Below are 14,395 nucleotides of genomic sequence, written 5' to 3' on the forward strand. Positions count from 1 at the left end.
AAACGCTATTAGTACTAATTGCCCTCTGCGACATCGTTGGTGTTATAGGGGTTGAGCAGAAGTTAAGCATAAAGCCTCAGTCCATCCTTGCCGTTCAATCTTAGTTCAATGGTATGACTTTAAAAAACGCAAACAGACAGACATATATATTGTATGTTGAGAATGTTATAAATGTCAAAACAAACATAAAATAGTTAATTGATCATGTTTGAAATATATATATTTTTATATGAAACGTTGTGAAAATATGGAACATTATACATAAAGGATCAAAAGAAATACGACATGGAATCATAAACGTAAACATATTTTAAGTGTTAATTACAAGAATTAATTAAGCGTATGTTTCAGATCATACGAACTGATCTCAGAATTATGCCGCTCATCATCAAACTGCGACATGTCATCGGTAATAAAGAAAAACGCGAGCGCTGCCAAGAATAGATTGTCGTTTGGCACGCTGGCAACTTCCAACAAGGTTGATAAGTCGTGACGGAATCATTTTCTCTTCATCGACATATTTTCTATCTCAATTTAAATATAACTACACGACAATAATATGTTTGTTATCTGTTTAGTAATCTAATGTTAAATATTAGTATATAATACACCTAAATGAAATCCAGATTTTATCTGTAGTGGATTTGGTATATTACTATTACGAGTATATTGACCAAGTAGACTCAAACTAGAATCTTTGAATTTTTGTTTGTGTTTTTGATATATATGTTATACTTTTAGACATGGAAATAGGCCACCTGATGGTAAGCGGTCACCACCACCCATAGGCGTTAGAACTGTACGTATTCATTTACTATATATGTAACGTGGAGTTAGGTGTAAACTCGTTATCAGACATGATATTCGAAATATAAGTCTCGTCGTTCACATTCGTAATTTCTCCTTTCGATATTCCCTGAAATATGACATTTGTTGCTGTCATATCTTCTACGTCATACTGACGTTGCCAGCATGTACGATAAAGAATACGATAACAAAAAAATTATTATTAAACCTTTTTTATACGTCGCCATTGTATCACCTGAGGATCTAAGATCTTCGTACAAGCCTCATTCACTTACCTTTCCAGCCAAACATACATCGATACTAATTATGACTGTTTGTGGAATGTAATGAGTGGGTGGTACCTGGTGGTAGGCTTGCACAAAGCCCCTACCACCAAGTGAATATCTTGTGTTCAAAATCAAATTCTGTACGTAATACATGTGATAAAGAATATTGAAGCGGTCTGATGGTATAAACTCCAAAACTATCCTCAAAATAGTAGAATTTATAGGCAGTTCCATTTTTTACATAAAGAAGTTTTCCCGCTAAAGTGTTTGTATGCGGGCTTCACGTGTAAACCAATAAATTGATTTCAATTAAACACGACATAGTAAAAGCTTTTAACCTGCGTCAACGTGTTTTATCCGAATACATAAAATTGATCTCGAAGGATTTTAGGTAAAAATATTTCTTACTCTGACCATACCAGCGCTTATACTGGTACTGTTTGTTGTAATAACTGATCTATTTCTTCACACCAATGCTTACAAATAAACAGACAGTTTTAACGTTATATATATTGGACAACATGAAATACATTACTCCGACCCCAATGTAAGTAGCTAAAGCACTTGTGTTATGGAAAATCAGAAGAAGCGACGGTACCACAAGCACCCAGACCTAAGACAACATAGAAAACTAAGGCACTTTTTCTACATGGACTCGGCCGGGAATCGAACTCGGTAGCTCGGAGGCTCGTACCTATGAAAATCGGTAAATACACTGCTCGACCACGGAGATCGTCAAAGTTAAACTACTTTTAGCGCTTTTAAAGTTAAATTTAAATGCAACGCTTCTCAATTTAAAACCGATTCAAACGCTTCCAAGGAAACTATTTTCATAACTGTCTTGGTTACACGCGCTTTAATTTATATGAATACTTGAAGAAGTTACACGTTCATTGCATAAATATACATAAGTCTATCCGAACGAACTTCGCCGCGATGTCTGTAAATAATGTTCAAGTAAATCCACTCCAGTCGCATCAAGAAAATTTTAAAAGCGCCCGCTCCCAAATTACATTTGCAACATGGTTGCAGCCAGTAAAATATTTTCATATTCTACAGATTTTATTTGATCTGCGTATTTCTTGACTTGGAAATATAAATCATAGATGAGAATAAATATCGTATTGTTTAGATTGAGGTCTGAATATAACATCAATAAGTTCGGAGATGTAATGTAATGAAAACGATCTATACGTCTAAAGTTGAAAGTTATTCGTGAAAGCGTTGATAACAAATTACATTTATTCGAATTTCAGAGGTCGTTGGACTTTGTGATAGCGTATACGTGTACTCATAGCAGTATTAATTTCATTTTAAGACAGGTGTGTTTTAAGGTCGATGACCTTGATAGTAATATTGAAATTTAAAACAGTTTGTTACAACAAGTGCACAATCCCGAGCTGCTAATAAAAAAATCTTGGACGAAAATCCTAATAATAAGCCCGCTCAGAGCTTGTATTAAGGGTCAAGTTACCTAAGCTAGTAAATGCCATCCAATGGCGTCAGCTGAAGAGAGATGCGTTTTTAGTGTACAATTTGGTGTACTAAGGCGCATTAGCGTCTTGTGTACCGACGATTCCTATAAACCTAACACCAGCAATTCCTAAAAATGAAACGATTCTCAGGATCTCAGGATCAAAATATTCAACTTTTGTTACGTAGGAACTTTAAAGAACATTGATGCTTCTAATTACATAATACGGTGACGGCTACAGATTACGGTTAAAAAAGTTATATAATATAATTTTAGAGACATATCTTATTAATTATAAATACCAAAATGTGTCTGTTTATTTGCTCATTATTTTGTCACGATCAGACCAAACGGTTCAGATTTAATGACATTTTCCTTGTTCGGGAAACTCTCATTATTTCCTGTCTGTTATTTTTGCGTATCTAACAAACTCATTAGAATTATTTTCTTAGAAAACACTGGAAACATGTATATTGTATACACTTTCCAATTAAAGTTGTTCCGTGCACCGTGTAGTCTAGTTAATTTTATCAAATGTTTGTGTATTAATATAATATTTTGTATTCCTATAAACGTGATTTTATGTTTCTAAACTCAATCAAACTGGCTTTGGAACTAGTGATGAAATTCGCTAATAAAAAACGGTCGCGTTCATTTTTATTAATTCCTAATTAAATCACAGCTAAAATCTATTTCTGTCGAGCGACAACAGCTACATTTAAATATAGCATATATGAATCGAAGATGCTCATATAAACAAAACATAGATTTACATATTCGAAGCGATATGCTGATAGCTCTGCTATATCGTGAACGGTAGTTGTTGATTAATATATATTTATTTTTAATAGCCCACTAGTCCTATTATCTACTAATGACCAGAGCTGAGATGGCGCAGTGGTTAGAACGCGTGCATCTTAACCGATGATTTCTTTATCCTGATGGTTTATATGCTGTTTATAATTCATCTCGTGCTCGGCGATGAAGGAAAACATCGTGAGGAAACCTGCATGTATCTAATTTCATTGAAATTCTGCCGCATGTGCATTCCACAAACTCGCATTGGAACAGCGTGGCGGAATATGTTCCAAACCATCTCATTAATGGGAGAGCAAGCCTTAGCCCAGCAGTGGGAAATTTACAGGCTGTTACTTTACTTTACTAATAACCATTTTTTTTTATATATTTATGATATTGGCGAATAGACCGCCCATCGACTTTGGCGCTATATGATATAATAAAAAATCCTTATTTTATACTAATGCGCTAACAGCCTTGGAAACGAAGATGCTATGATATTTGTCCCTATAGTTACACGGGCTTACACTCTTCAAACCAGAACTCAACAATATTTAGTATAGCTGTTTAGCGGTATAATGTATAATGAGTGGATGGAATCTACCCCGACCTTGCACTAAGTCCTACCACTAAATAAAAAAGTGTTTATTTACCAAGAGCCAATTATGAAAAGACAATTCACTACTAAATGTTGTTAATTTATTTTAATGGAACAGTTTCATTTAAACTTACATTATACTTACATACATTCTGAAACACATCTTACTACAATTGAATCGTTAAATTAAATTAACATTCGCACCCAATATTAACATACTAAACATATATAAACCAAGAGCTTTAACTGGTACACTTATTATCTGTGTGTCAAACATAATATTATTGTGTTTATCTGTAAGTAAACTAAAGCTTCCTACACACACTAGAACTAAACGGCACATTCAATAAATACGTGTTATACTTATTTATTTATTTATTTATTTGGATAACCAACAAAAGTAACATTATTACATGCATTATATTATAAAGCTAATGACAATGACTTAAATGTCCTTTTAATTATAGGTTATCATATTATAATTATATGTTATACTTAATATAGATAAGCAATATTACATGTATTATGAATTAATTTTTAAAATATAAAATACCAAATATTTTTAATGCTGTTTTATCTGTATTTAAGAAACATTCCTTAACTCTACAGCCACTGACGGCTTATTCGATTTAATTCTATTTAGAACTTTATAATACTATTCTTCTTTTATTAGCAGTAAAGTGTAACTTTAATTATTTATCATATCCTTTACACTGAATACTTTAAACAAAAATTTAGATATGTTTATTTTATATACTTATAAAAACTTTTTAATGACAATGTACTAGCCATGTACGTCCTACAAAAAAAAATTGTCGGCCGTAAAAAAAAAAACCTTTTGAAGATTCACGCGTTCTATATTCGAACGTTGATTTAGTTTGGTTATTAAAATAATAATTTATAGTTTTATTTTGTTAAAATCGTTTTATTTATGACTTTCTGGCAATTAAGAACAGGCTACAGACAATTTATCGCGTAAACTTATAAATTTAAAACTCCCGTCATAATCTAGACGAAGAACAGTCTCACCGGCATATGTTTTTATCCGTTATCAATAAGAAAGTTAGCAATGGTAGGGAAGATTCGATCATCGTTAATGTGTTTACATTTAAAATGAATCATTCAAACGATCCGATGTAAATAACATGCAATAAACGCCGAAGGCTGTTTGATTATTTAAAGCAATACAATATTATTTTAGATGTGATCTGTGTGTCTATTGGATATTTGCCATAATATAAGTATTGCTCCGTACGTGTCACTGAAGCGTTTATATTATGCAGCGATTATACAATCAGTCATTGATTATCTAGATTTAAAGAATATCTGATCTGTTGTATCAACTATCGAATTGGTTTATGTGTGTGTAAGATACAAGAATTTGGTTACATGTGTGTGTAGAAGATATTATTTTTAATACATATCTATCAATTGAAGTTTACTAAAATAAATAAAAAATCACGAATCAGTATTAGTAGTATCCATACTAATATAGAGAACAAGATACTATAGATGATAAAGATAATCTTCTCGCTTAAATCGCTGAACTGATTTTGATAAAATTTGCTACGGGGATAGTTAGAGTCCCGGCGAATGACTTATATTAGTTATTATGGTTCACTATATTTAAATAATATTATCATTTATTTGAAGTATGAATGAACGTCTGTATCATAATGAGAGTAGCTTTTTGATAACAAATGAATAATAATATGAAACTTACAAACACAAAAATACGATCATTAATACTGTTACGAGTCCTTTTTATTGTTTTACGTACTCCGGCCTCTAGAGGAGAGACACGAGATAAGTAAGATTCGTGGGCACTTCAAGTGATGTAGCCATCGTCGCCATGAATCCAAGAGGCTGGGGGATCGCGTTGATATGACGCAAACGCCCCAGCTGAGCGGTGCTCCATTTGTGTCACGACGGCTCTCTCCTAAGGGGACGAAGCCGATCTCGTATCTCAGTTAAAAGTACGTCATAAGTGACGTCATAAGTACGTGAAGCCGAAGATCTCTAATATATTTTTGGGGGATGCTTAATTAGCGGTAACATGTTTGGCGACCGAATCAAAAAAATATGGTCAGGTGGACGTTATTAATGAGACTATTAGGAACTCCTGTTCTTGATTTACTTACTGATTCACTCAAGCCTGGCTCGCTTAAATGTACATCGCCTGTTATTAAGTTACCACTGGCTTCTCATCTGGATGTATGCCAGTATCACAATGTACTAGGGAGTATTTACTTATAATCAAAGATATTATATTAATACAAACTCTAGACAAAATTGCAAATCGCGAATTCTAGATGACAAAAGGTGATATGTGACGTACATTAATTATATAATTTAAAGGATATTTTTAAGCACGTGAAGTGAAATAAAATAGCCCATAACAATCCAGTTCCAGCAGGACAATGCTTTTCAAAGTTTTTCTCACAACAAAAGATATTCAGAGCATGAACGATACTATTATAATAGTCATATCATTCAACATGATGGATTTTAGTTCAAGGTAATATTAAAACCAATCTTGTATTATCAGATACAAGTAATCCGTTTCTTTGAAAGAATATGTTTAAACACTCCACTAGATTTCGGCAAATAAATAAACACACTCGACAATCCACGAGGAAAGTGAGGTCAGAAAACAGGCTTAATCCAAATACAAATAATTTAACACATGCCCATTGACCACTATTCCAATTGAAATAAAAAAAATAATAATAAAGTATTAACTTTAAACTATTGTTCAATATATTTGACATGAGTTTTTCGTGTCAGCTGTTCGATTCACTTTAAATCTCACTTGTAAAATGACGACAACCAATAGCTACGATGTTACGCCATTTTGATACGTATACCCTTATAATTGTGGTCATTTACGCATAACACATTTTGAGTTTTGAAGCTCGTGTTCTTCTTTGTGTTTGCAGTCTCTTCCCACAGATAATTTACACTCTAAAATGTATCGCTAAAATTTCACCTTGAAAATTAACTAATCGTGTCAAAAGGTTTTATACTCTAAAAAGAAATAACTTTTCCGTAACGTGAAGCATACTTATCACCAATCTTTTGTATACTCCGGCGTATCAAAGCGGCCATGATCTAAAACTGTTGTGGCGTGCTGTAAACACGGTATTATTTATAAGTATTGAGATAAAGAAATATAAAGCATGTGGCGTCTGCGTCGCTTTGAAGATCAGATGTTATGCGTACTTGTGAAATAAACGTACTATTAAACTGGGCGAACGATTAAATTTTTCACTTCAAACAAATCACTTCAAAACAAGACTGTGTTTATCATGCAATATTAAATTGCTTTGCTAAGATGTGTCATATGGTCGTAGGGTCGTATCATTTATTATTGTTATTGGTCGGAAAGAGATACGAGCTATTTTTGTTTCACTCAGATTAAATTGTATATCTATCTTATGATGATCATTCATGTAAGTGCTCAGATTACTTTTTAAATTGAAGAAAACATAACAATATAAATTAATAATTATAATAAGGTATTAATGCTTTTCAATAATATATTTCGGTATTTAAAGTAGCAGTAAGTCTGACGAGTTACCCACATGGCTAAGTGTTGTGACACCTTGAAACCTTATCCCTAAAGGGAGAAGGGAATTTACAGGCTGTTAATGAAAAAATGTAAAAAAAATTAGCTTTCAAACTGCCTGTTTGTTTACCACAGAATAAAAAATATAACGAATAAAAACACCGCGCTATATCGAGCTATATTCGCTACACGGTCAGCCTTAGCGTACTTTCTAAGCCAGGACCTATAAAACACTATACGACCATTAAGGAAATTCCTCTTACGACTACTTACCGACGCAATCAATGAAATTGTCAATGCTCTAATCCCACTATCACATTATCGCGCTTACGTCACTATCGTACTGATATCAAAGCGCAGATCTTCAGTATTTTTTTAGTCCTCTCCTCCGAGACACCTCGTGTGAAATGATTCAGTGAAGTGAAAACGTCGAAGATGTACCGACCAAGAGAAATGTGGTGGGGTGAGTTTTTTTGAAAAGAGGTTTTATGCTATCAGTCTTAAGATGTAGCAGGGGATTTATTAAAGGCTCTAAAATGTAGCTTTAATTGTATTTAAAACGCCTACAGTTTTAATCGTTTATATAGAGATGATTCGCTCATTTTTGCATACCGTGTAAATGATACTAAAATTTTTAACTATTATTTGGCAATGCGGGTTATTTATTTAATAAATGACTTTATGTGTGTGTATTTGAATTATGTACAAATTATAAATCGTTTTTTTTTATTCAAAACATGCGAGATAATATTACAATTACGTGTAATTGACATCGAATAAGATTCTTATCACAGAATAAATAGTCATAAGCAAATAGTCGCGGGCAAATATGTTTCCAATGTACCGTATTCGTTTTTAGCCTGTATTTAATTACGAAATGTACAATTCGGTGTGAATTATACATAAATCAAAATTGTATGTCTCTAAGTTTTCATCATTAGGTTAGGTTAGCCGCATGCGTTGGATGAAAGTATGCCATATGTAATGTTTACATTTGATGCAATTGATATTGGAACATTGTTGGAACATACAACATTGTCAATAGTAGTGAGCCTGAGCCTATATATAGATACAGGTTGATATGAAATCTATTTTCATAATACTCATAACACTTTTATAAATTTACTGTTTTAATACCTCTTCCTCCATATTATTTTGGTCCAAATGTGTACCAACAATACACATTGGAACAGTCAAAACCTCCTAAGTTTATTCTCTAACGCAAACCTTTGCCCAACATTGGGAATATATTATATTTATATTTTAATAATTATATAACAAATATTATCAAATGTTTACAAACCCCGCTAATTCAATGTCTTAATACGGTAGTCTTAGGGCAATGAAATACATTAATTTATTTGTATAATTTGTAATATACTAAATCATATAATATATTTTGTTTTTCTGTGGTGGAATGTTTATGGACCAGGTGTGGTCCATGTGCATACAATGAATATTGTTTCGGCCCACTTACAATCACAAGATTTACTATATGGACGATTTAGTTGATAAAATCAACATGATAAACTGATAAATATTTTATTATTTTCCCATTATATATGTATAACATACACAATATTTCACACACACATACACAGACTAAATTAAGACGGTTATTGATCTTTGATATATGTATTTTTTTATAAGACAGTAAGACAATAAATTTTATAATTTGTAACCTTTTAATTCAAAGGTTTTACGACTTGTGAGAATCTCTATAAGGAAAAGGTTTACTTGGGTGAATCTACAATCCGATCCGATCTAGAATTGAACTAATTCCTTAACCTGACAGTAAGCAACTTTTATGTATCTTTATCACTTTATCACAGTCGGAGTACTTATTTATATTGAAAGGTTTTGAAATATATAACATCAAGTTCCTAACTCTAATTGGATTTAATTGGATTAAAATAATTTTAATTACTCTCAAAACATTAAGCCCCGAATCTCCTCTTGAGCCAGGTCTGTTATTTATAGCGGCACAGATAATAAACTTATCTATAATCTTTATCTTTCCATTGTTTATCTACTTAACTGAGAGGAAAAATAAAGTTGTTTGGTTATAATTATGTTTTAATTAAACGTTTACCTGATATCTTCTTTATGGGAATGAAATGAAGAACAATAGGATTAATTTTAATAATATAGAAGTCACTTACTACATAATATTCAAAATCAAAATAAACTTTATTCAAGTAGGCTTTTAAAAGCACTTTTGAATCACCACCGGTTCGGAAAATAGATTCTACCGAGAATAACCTGCAAGAAACTCAGTAGTTACTCTTTTTCAATATTTAAAAAAATACAAAGTGAAGTTAGTTAAATACAATTAGTTAAATTAATATATCCTGCTTGGATGTCAACAGATATTAACTCCACGCTTTTTTATCATCTATAAAATCTTGTAGCGAATAATATGCCTTATTTACCAATGTATTTTTTATAAACGATTTGAATTTAAGAAACGGCAAAGTTAAAAATCTCTGCGAAATTTTATTAATAATAATAGTATATACCACAAAAAAAATACACAAATACAGTCAAACAACTTGGTCTGATGGTCTTTCTTTGCACCAGGCGGGATAGAAAAACAGTTCAATAGTCCAATTCCGATAATCCGAATCTTATCCAGGATTTGTGCACTCTCTTTATCCTGGATTAAAAGGGGCCCATTATCAATAGCTATTAGGTGGTGTTAACAATGTGAATAGCATAATTTCCAACCAGACTCGACGAGAATTCGGTCCTTACTAACACAAGTTGTACCTATACCTATAAGAAACATTAGTAAATCACAAATAATAGGCATTGCTATTATTTTTTACTACCGCAGGTCCCTCTCCCCGATAGAATCCCCAGCTGGAAACAAGTATACTAATTTAGAAGTACATCTCGCTTATATGAATAGGTTTTATTTTATTTGATCGCGGGATGAAAAACGCATCATTGTGAAATTTACTTGAATTGATTTGGATGGCGATAGTTCCTCCATCGAATCGCTCCTCTGAAGAGACGGTTTGGTATTCCGATGCACTCAGCATCGGCGAGTATAGTACGACACAACTTAGATGTAGCATCGGCCAAATTTATAAAACCGATCACATCCGAATTGAGTACTCTATCCCAAATTATCAATATTTATTTCTCATGAATGTGATCTTACACACACGTAATAACCTGCAATATCATATGACATAATATATTCGTCAATTTGACACATCGATTAACATGCACTTGCTTTCTCTGACACGAGAATCTGTAGCGACGAATAGCATCGAATGGCGCGATAGGGAGCTATTTCTATTGGTCGTGCAAATCGGTTTTATTTTCATTTCATTGCATTTTCCGATGCTACATCTAATTTGTGTCGCACATACAAAATTGAAGACAGAAAATGATTCTTTTTTTTAAATATAATTTTATATTAACGATGAGCATTTCTATGTAACAAGTAATTTTGTTTACTTAAAATGCAACTGAAACCTGCTACACAATAAATAACATTGATTTAAATTTTAGACAGTTCTATCAAACCAAATGTCAGTTTTTATCAATGAATGAAATCGAATGTATTCGAGATCGAAAAACCAATGGGAATCAGTATTAAAAGGTAACCAGAAAAAAAATCCTGACTGTCAAAACAAAACAAATCATTTGAAAAATAAATATCCATTAGAAATTGTTCATAGTTAATGTGACGAATAACTGCAAGTACCATATCAGATGGTACAGAGGTTCATATAATCCGCTAAATCTGATCAGACAGTCGTAAGTGAAATCGGACGTGAGTTCGTGATCTTATCTAGTGCGAGCCGCGTTACACACGAGTCAAAGGCCTCGAGATACGGGTGATTTAAAGTCCAGCTTTACAACCTTGTCGACACTCGCGAGCGGCTAATCACACCTTACATAGTGACAGACTTGAATTATTACACTATTGACTAGCCACGCGGCGTTACTTGCTTATAAACATTTTTTTAGTTCTATTACTTGGCTTATAGTAATTCAACAACAGCCTGTAAATTCCGACTGCTGGGCTAAAGGCCTCCTCTCCCTTTGAGGAGAAGGTTTGGAACATATTCCACCACGCTGTTCCAATGCGGGTTGGTGGAATGCACATGTGGCAGAATTTCTATGAAATTTGTCACATGCAGGTTTCTTCACGATGTTTTCCTTCACCGCTGAGCACGAGATGAATTATAAAGACAAATTAAGCACATGAAACAGCGATGCTTGCCTGGGTTTGAACCCGCAATCATCGGTTAAGATGCAAGCGTTATAACCACTGGGCCATCTCGACTCTTCTATATATCTTAAAGTAATTCATAAGGGCATAAGTCGTCATGTAAGGAAAAACGCGTTATGCCTATAAGCGACCTGTACCTCTCTCTTTCTATTCTCCGTCCCTTTCTATTGTATTCGATTTACTCAATTTTTCGATTGTTGTCTTCGTATCTCTCTCATGTTTTAATTTTTGTTTCATGTATATCTTGTTATAATTGTTGTACTTAATTTAGATTGTGTTCTGCGTTGAGCTTCATATTGATACATAAAGTATCCACTTCGAAATTACAATAATTTTGGAAAAATAAGTATGTTGGTTAATGGAAAGTTATAATTATATGCTTGAATTAATTGGTGACACGTATCTAAACTTAAATACATAGTGAATATTTACCTATCATATATTTGTTATGTAATGTTTTTTCAAACATTGGTTCATATATAAATAAATACTCGTACTTCACGTCATGATATAAGTACCCGTTGGGGCCAAAAATACGGCCAACTACAAACCGAAACAGCGAAAAATAATTTTCCGTTTTCAAACATTAACTTACGGGCCAACAACCAACATTGGTACCAACTAGGTACCAATATCTTGGTAACCAATTTAATACAAAAGACATTTAAACTTCAACAAACAAAATGCAACGCCAACATACGTCGATATAAATAAAATGAAACTTGTAATAGAAACTGAGCCATTATCTTGATATGGACAGGACACGTTCATTAAATTGATACATTGAGCGCACTGGCCCAAATACTAATACCATTTATTAAAAGCATTTGTTAAATTATTAAATATTATACAATGTCCGTTCAGTTGGTCTTGGGATTAATATTATTTTGTTTGGCGTCCAACTGCGCTTGTTCACTTGAGTGACTTTCGTATTTATAGTTGAATTTATTTCAGTTTTATCTCAAATAAATCATATATTCAAAGATATTTTCAATTCAATTGTTGAATTTTATTTTATTTGGAATTACGTATGTTTTTATTTACTTGCTGGTAGGACTTTGTGCTAGCCCGTCTGGGTACCACCACCACCTGATGGTAAGTGGTCACCATCACCCATAGGCAATGACGCTGTAAGAAATATTAACTATCCCTTACATCGTCAATGTGCCACCAACCTTGGGAACTAAGATGTTATTTCCCTTATGCCTGTAGTTACACTGGCTCACTCACCCTTCAACACGGAACACAATAATACTGAGTACTGTTATTTGGCGGTAGAATAACTGATGAGTGGGTGATATCTACCCAGACGGACTTGCACAAAGCCCTACCACCAAGAAATCTCTTCCGTCTTGTGACACAACGGGAAACCCATTTATCTGTCACTTTGGCTCAGAGATCATCTGACACGAGACAGCTGTCTGTTAATTAAATATAATTACTTTTAAACTCGATTCAAATTAAATATAATAATATATAAACAGCTTACTGTCATTTTGAGTTAAATAATTAACTTTCTTACTTAACGTTGTGAATGTGAAAGGAGTTAGTTCGCTCGATCCGTTTACACGCTTCAACGCCCGACTGTTAATCGTGTGATATAATGATCGGCAACAGACGGCTTGGAACGTGAAGACGGACATACATTAATCACTACATATTATAAAACAAAGTCCCCGGATCGCAAATGTCTATGTGTATGTTCGCGATAAACTCTTAAACTACAGAACGGATTTTCGTGCAGTTTTCACTTATAACCAGAGATATTCATAAAGAAAGTTTAAATAAATAAATATGTACAACATCACATACATTACTTTGATCCCAATGTAAGTAGCTAAAGCACTTGTTTTATGGAAAATCAGAAGTAACGACGGCACCCCAAACACCCAGACCCAAGACAACATTGAAAACTAATGATAATCTACATCGACTTGGCCGGGAATCGAACCCGGGACCTCCGAGTGGCGTACCCATGAATACCTGTGTACACACCACTCGACCACGGAGGTCGTCGTCGAGGTTTAGATATGTAATTTATTAAGGTTTTTGTGTTAATAAGTTGAAATAGAACGACAATTGTTAAACATGTCGGAAAAAAACAACAAAAGAATATATAAGTAAAAAGTAAAATATTAAAAAAAAAACTTAGGACCACCCGTGCAAAGCTTGGACAAGTCCCTTGTACTATCATTAGATAGTAAGGCGATACATTAGTATCGCAATATACCAAAATCGACAAGTAACGAAAATACGAAAATAATTTTATTACCTACTTTATAGGTTTAGAAAGCGCATGTCGTGATGACAAAGCTCGTCTTTTGTTTTGTTGCGCCGTATAGTATAACTGGCCACTCGGTTCTGCACGACTACAATACTTAATATACTACACATTTTTTCTTACTATATTGTACATATATTCAACAAATTCCTCTCGAATCACTCTATTTGTTAAAAAAATCGCATCAAAATCCGTTGCGTAATTTTAAAGATCTAAACAAACATAGGGACAGACGGCCGTAAGCGACGTTGTTTTATATTACGTTTTATAATGATATTTCGTTACTGTACATTATGGTAAAAATAACATATAATTATTAACGAAACTATGTTTATATTTATTTTACTTGACATG

The 14,395-nt window shown here is 33.1% G+C and overlaps 1 protein-coding gene across 2 annotated transcripts in view; it reads left to right on the plus strand.

The window, feature by feature from the left end:
* Positions 1-14,395, plus strand: part of LOC124537623 (high affinity cAMP-specific and IBMX-insensitive 3',5'-cyclic phosphodiesterase 8) — a 231,674-nt gene that overhangs the window by 95,950 nt on the left and 121,329 nt on the right. The window contains exon 1 of one of the 2 annotated variants that reach the window (XM_047114512.1): positions 7,877-7,974. The exons of the other annotated variant lie outside the window; for it this stretch is intronic. Within the exon in view, the coding sequence (XP_046970468.1) occupies positions 7,947-7,974 (28 nt within the window). The 5' untranslated portion in view covers positions 7,877-7,946. Of the gene's footprint in view, positions 1-7,876; positions 7,975-14,395 lie in introns of those variants that run through there. 2 annotated transcript variants of the gene reach the window in all.

Source organism: Vanessa cardui, chromosome 18, assembly GCF_905220365.1.
Source record: "Vanessa cardui chromosome 18, ilVanCard2.1, whole genome shotgun sequence".
Lineage (NCBI taxonomy): Eukaryota > Metazoa > Arthropoda > Insecta > Lepidoptera > Nymphalidae > Vanessa > Vanessa cardui.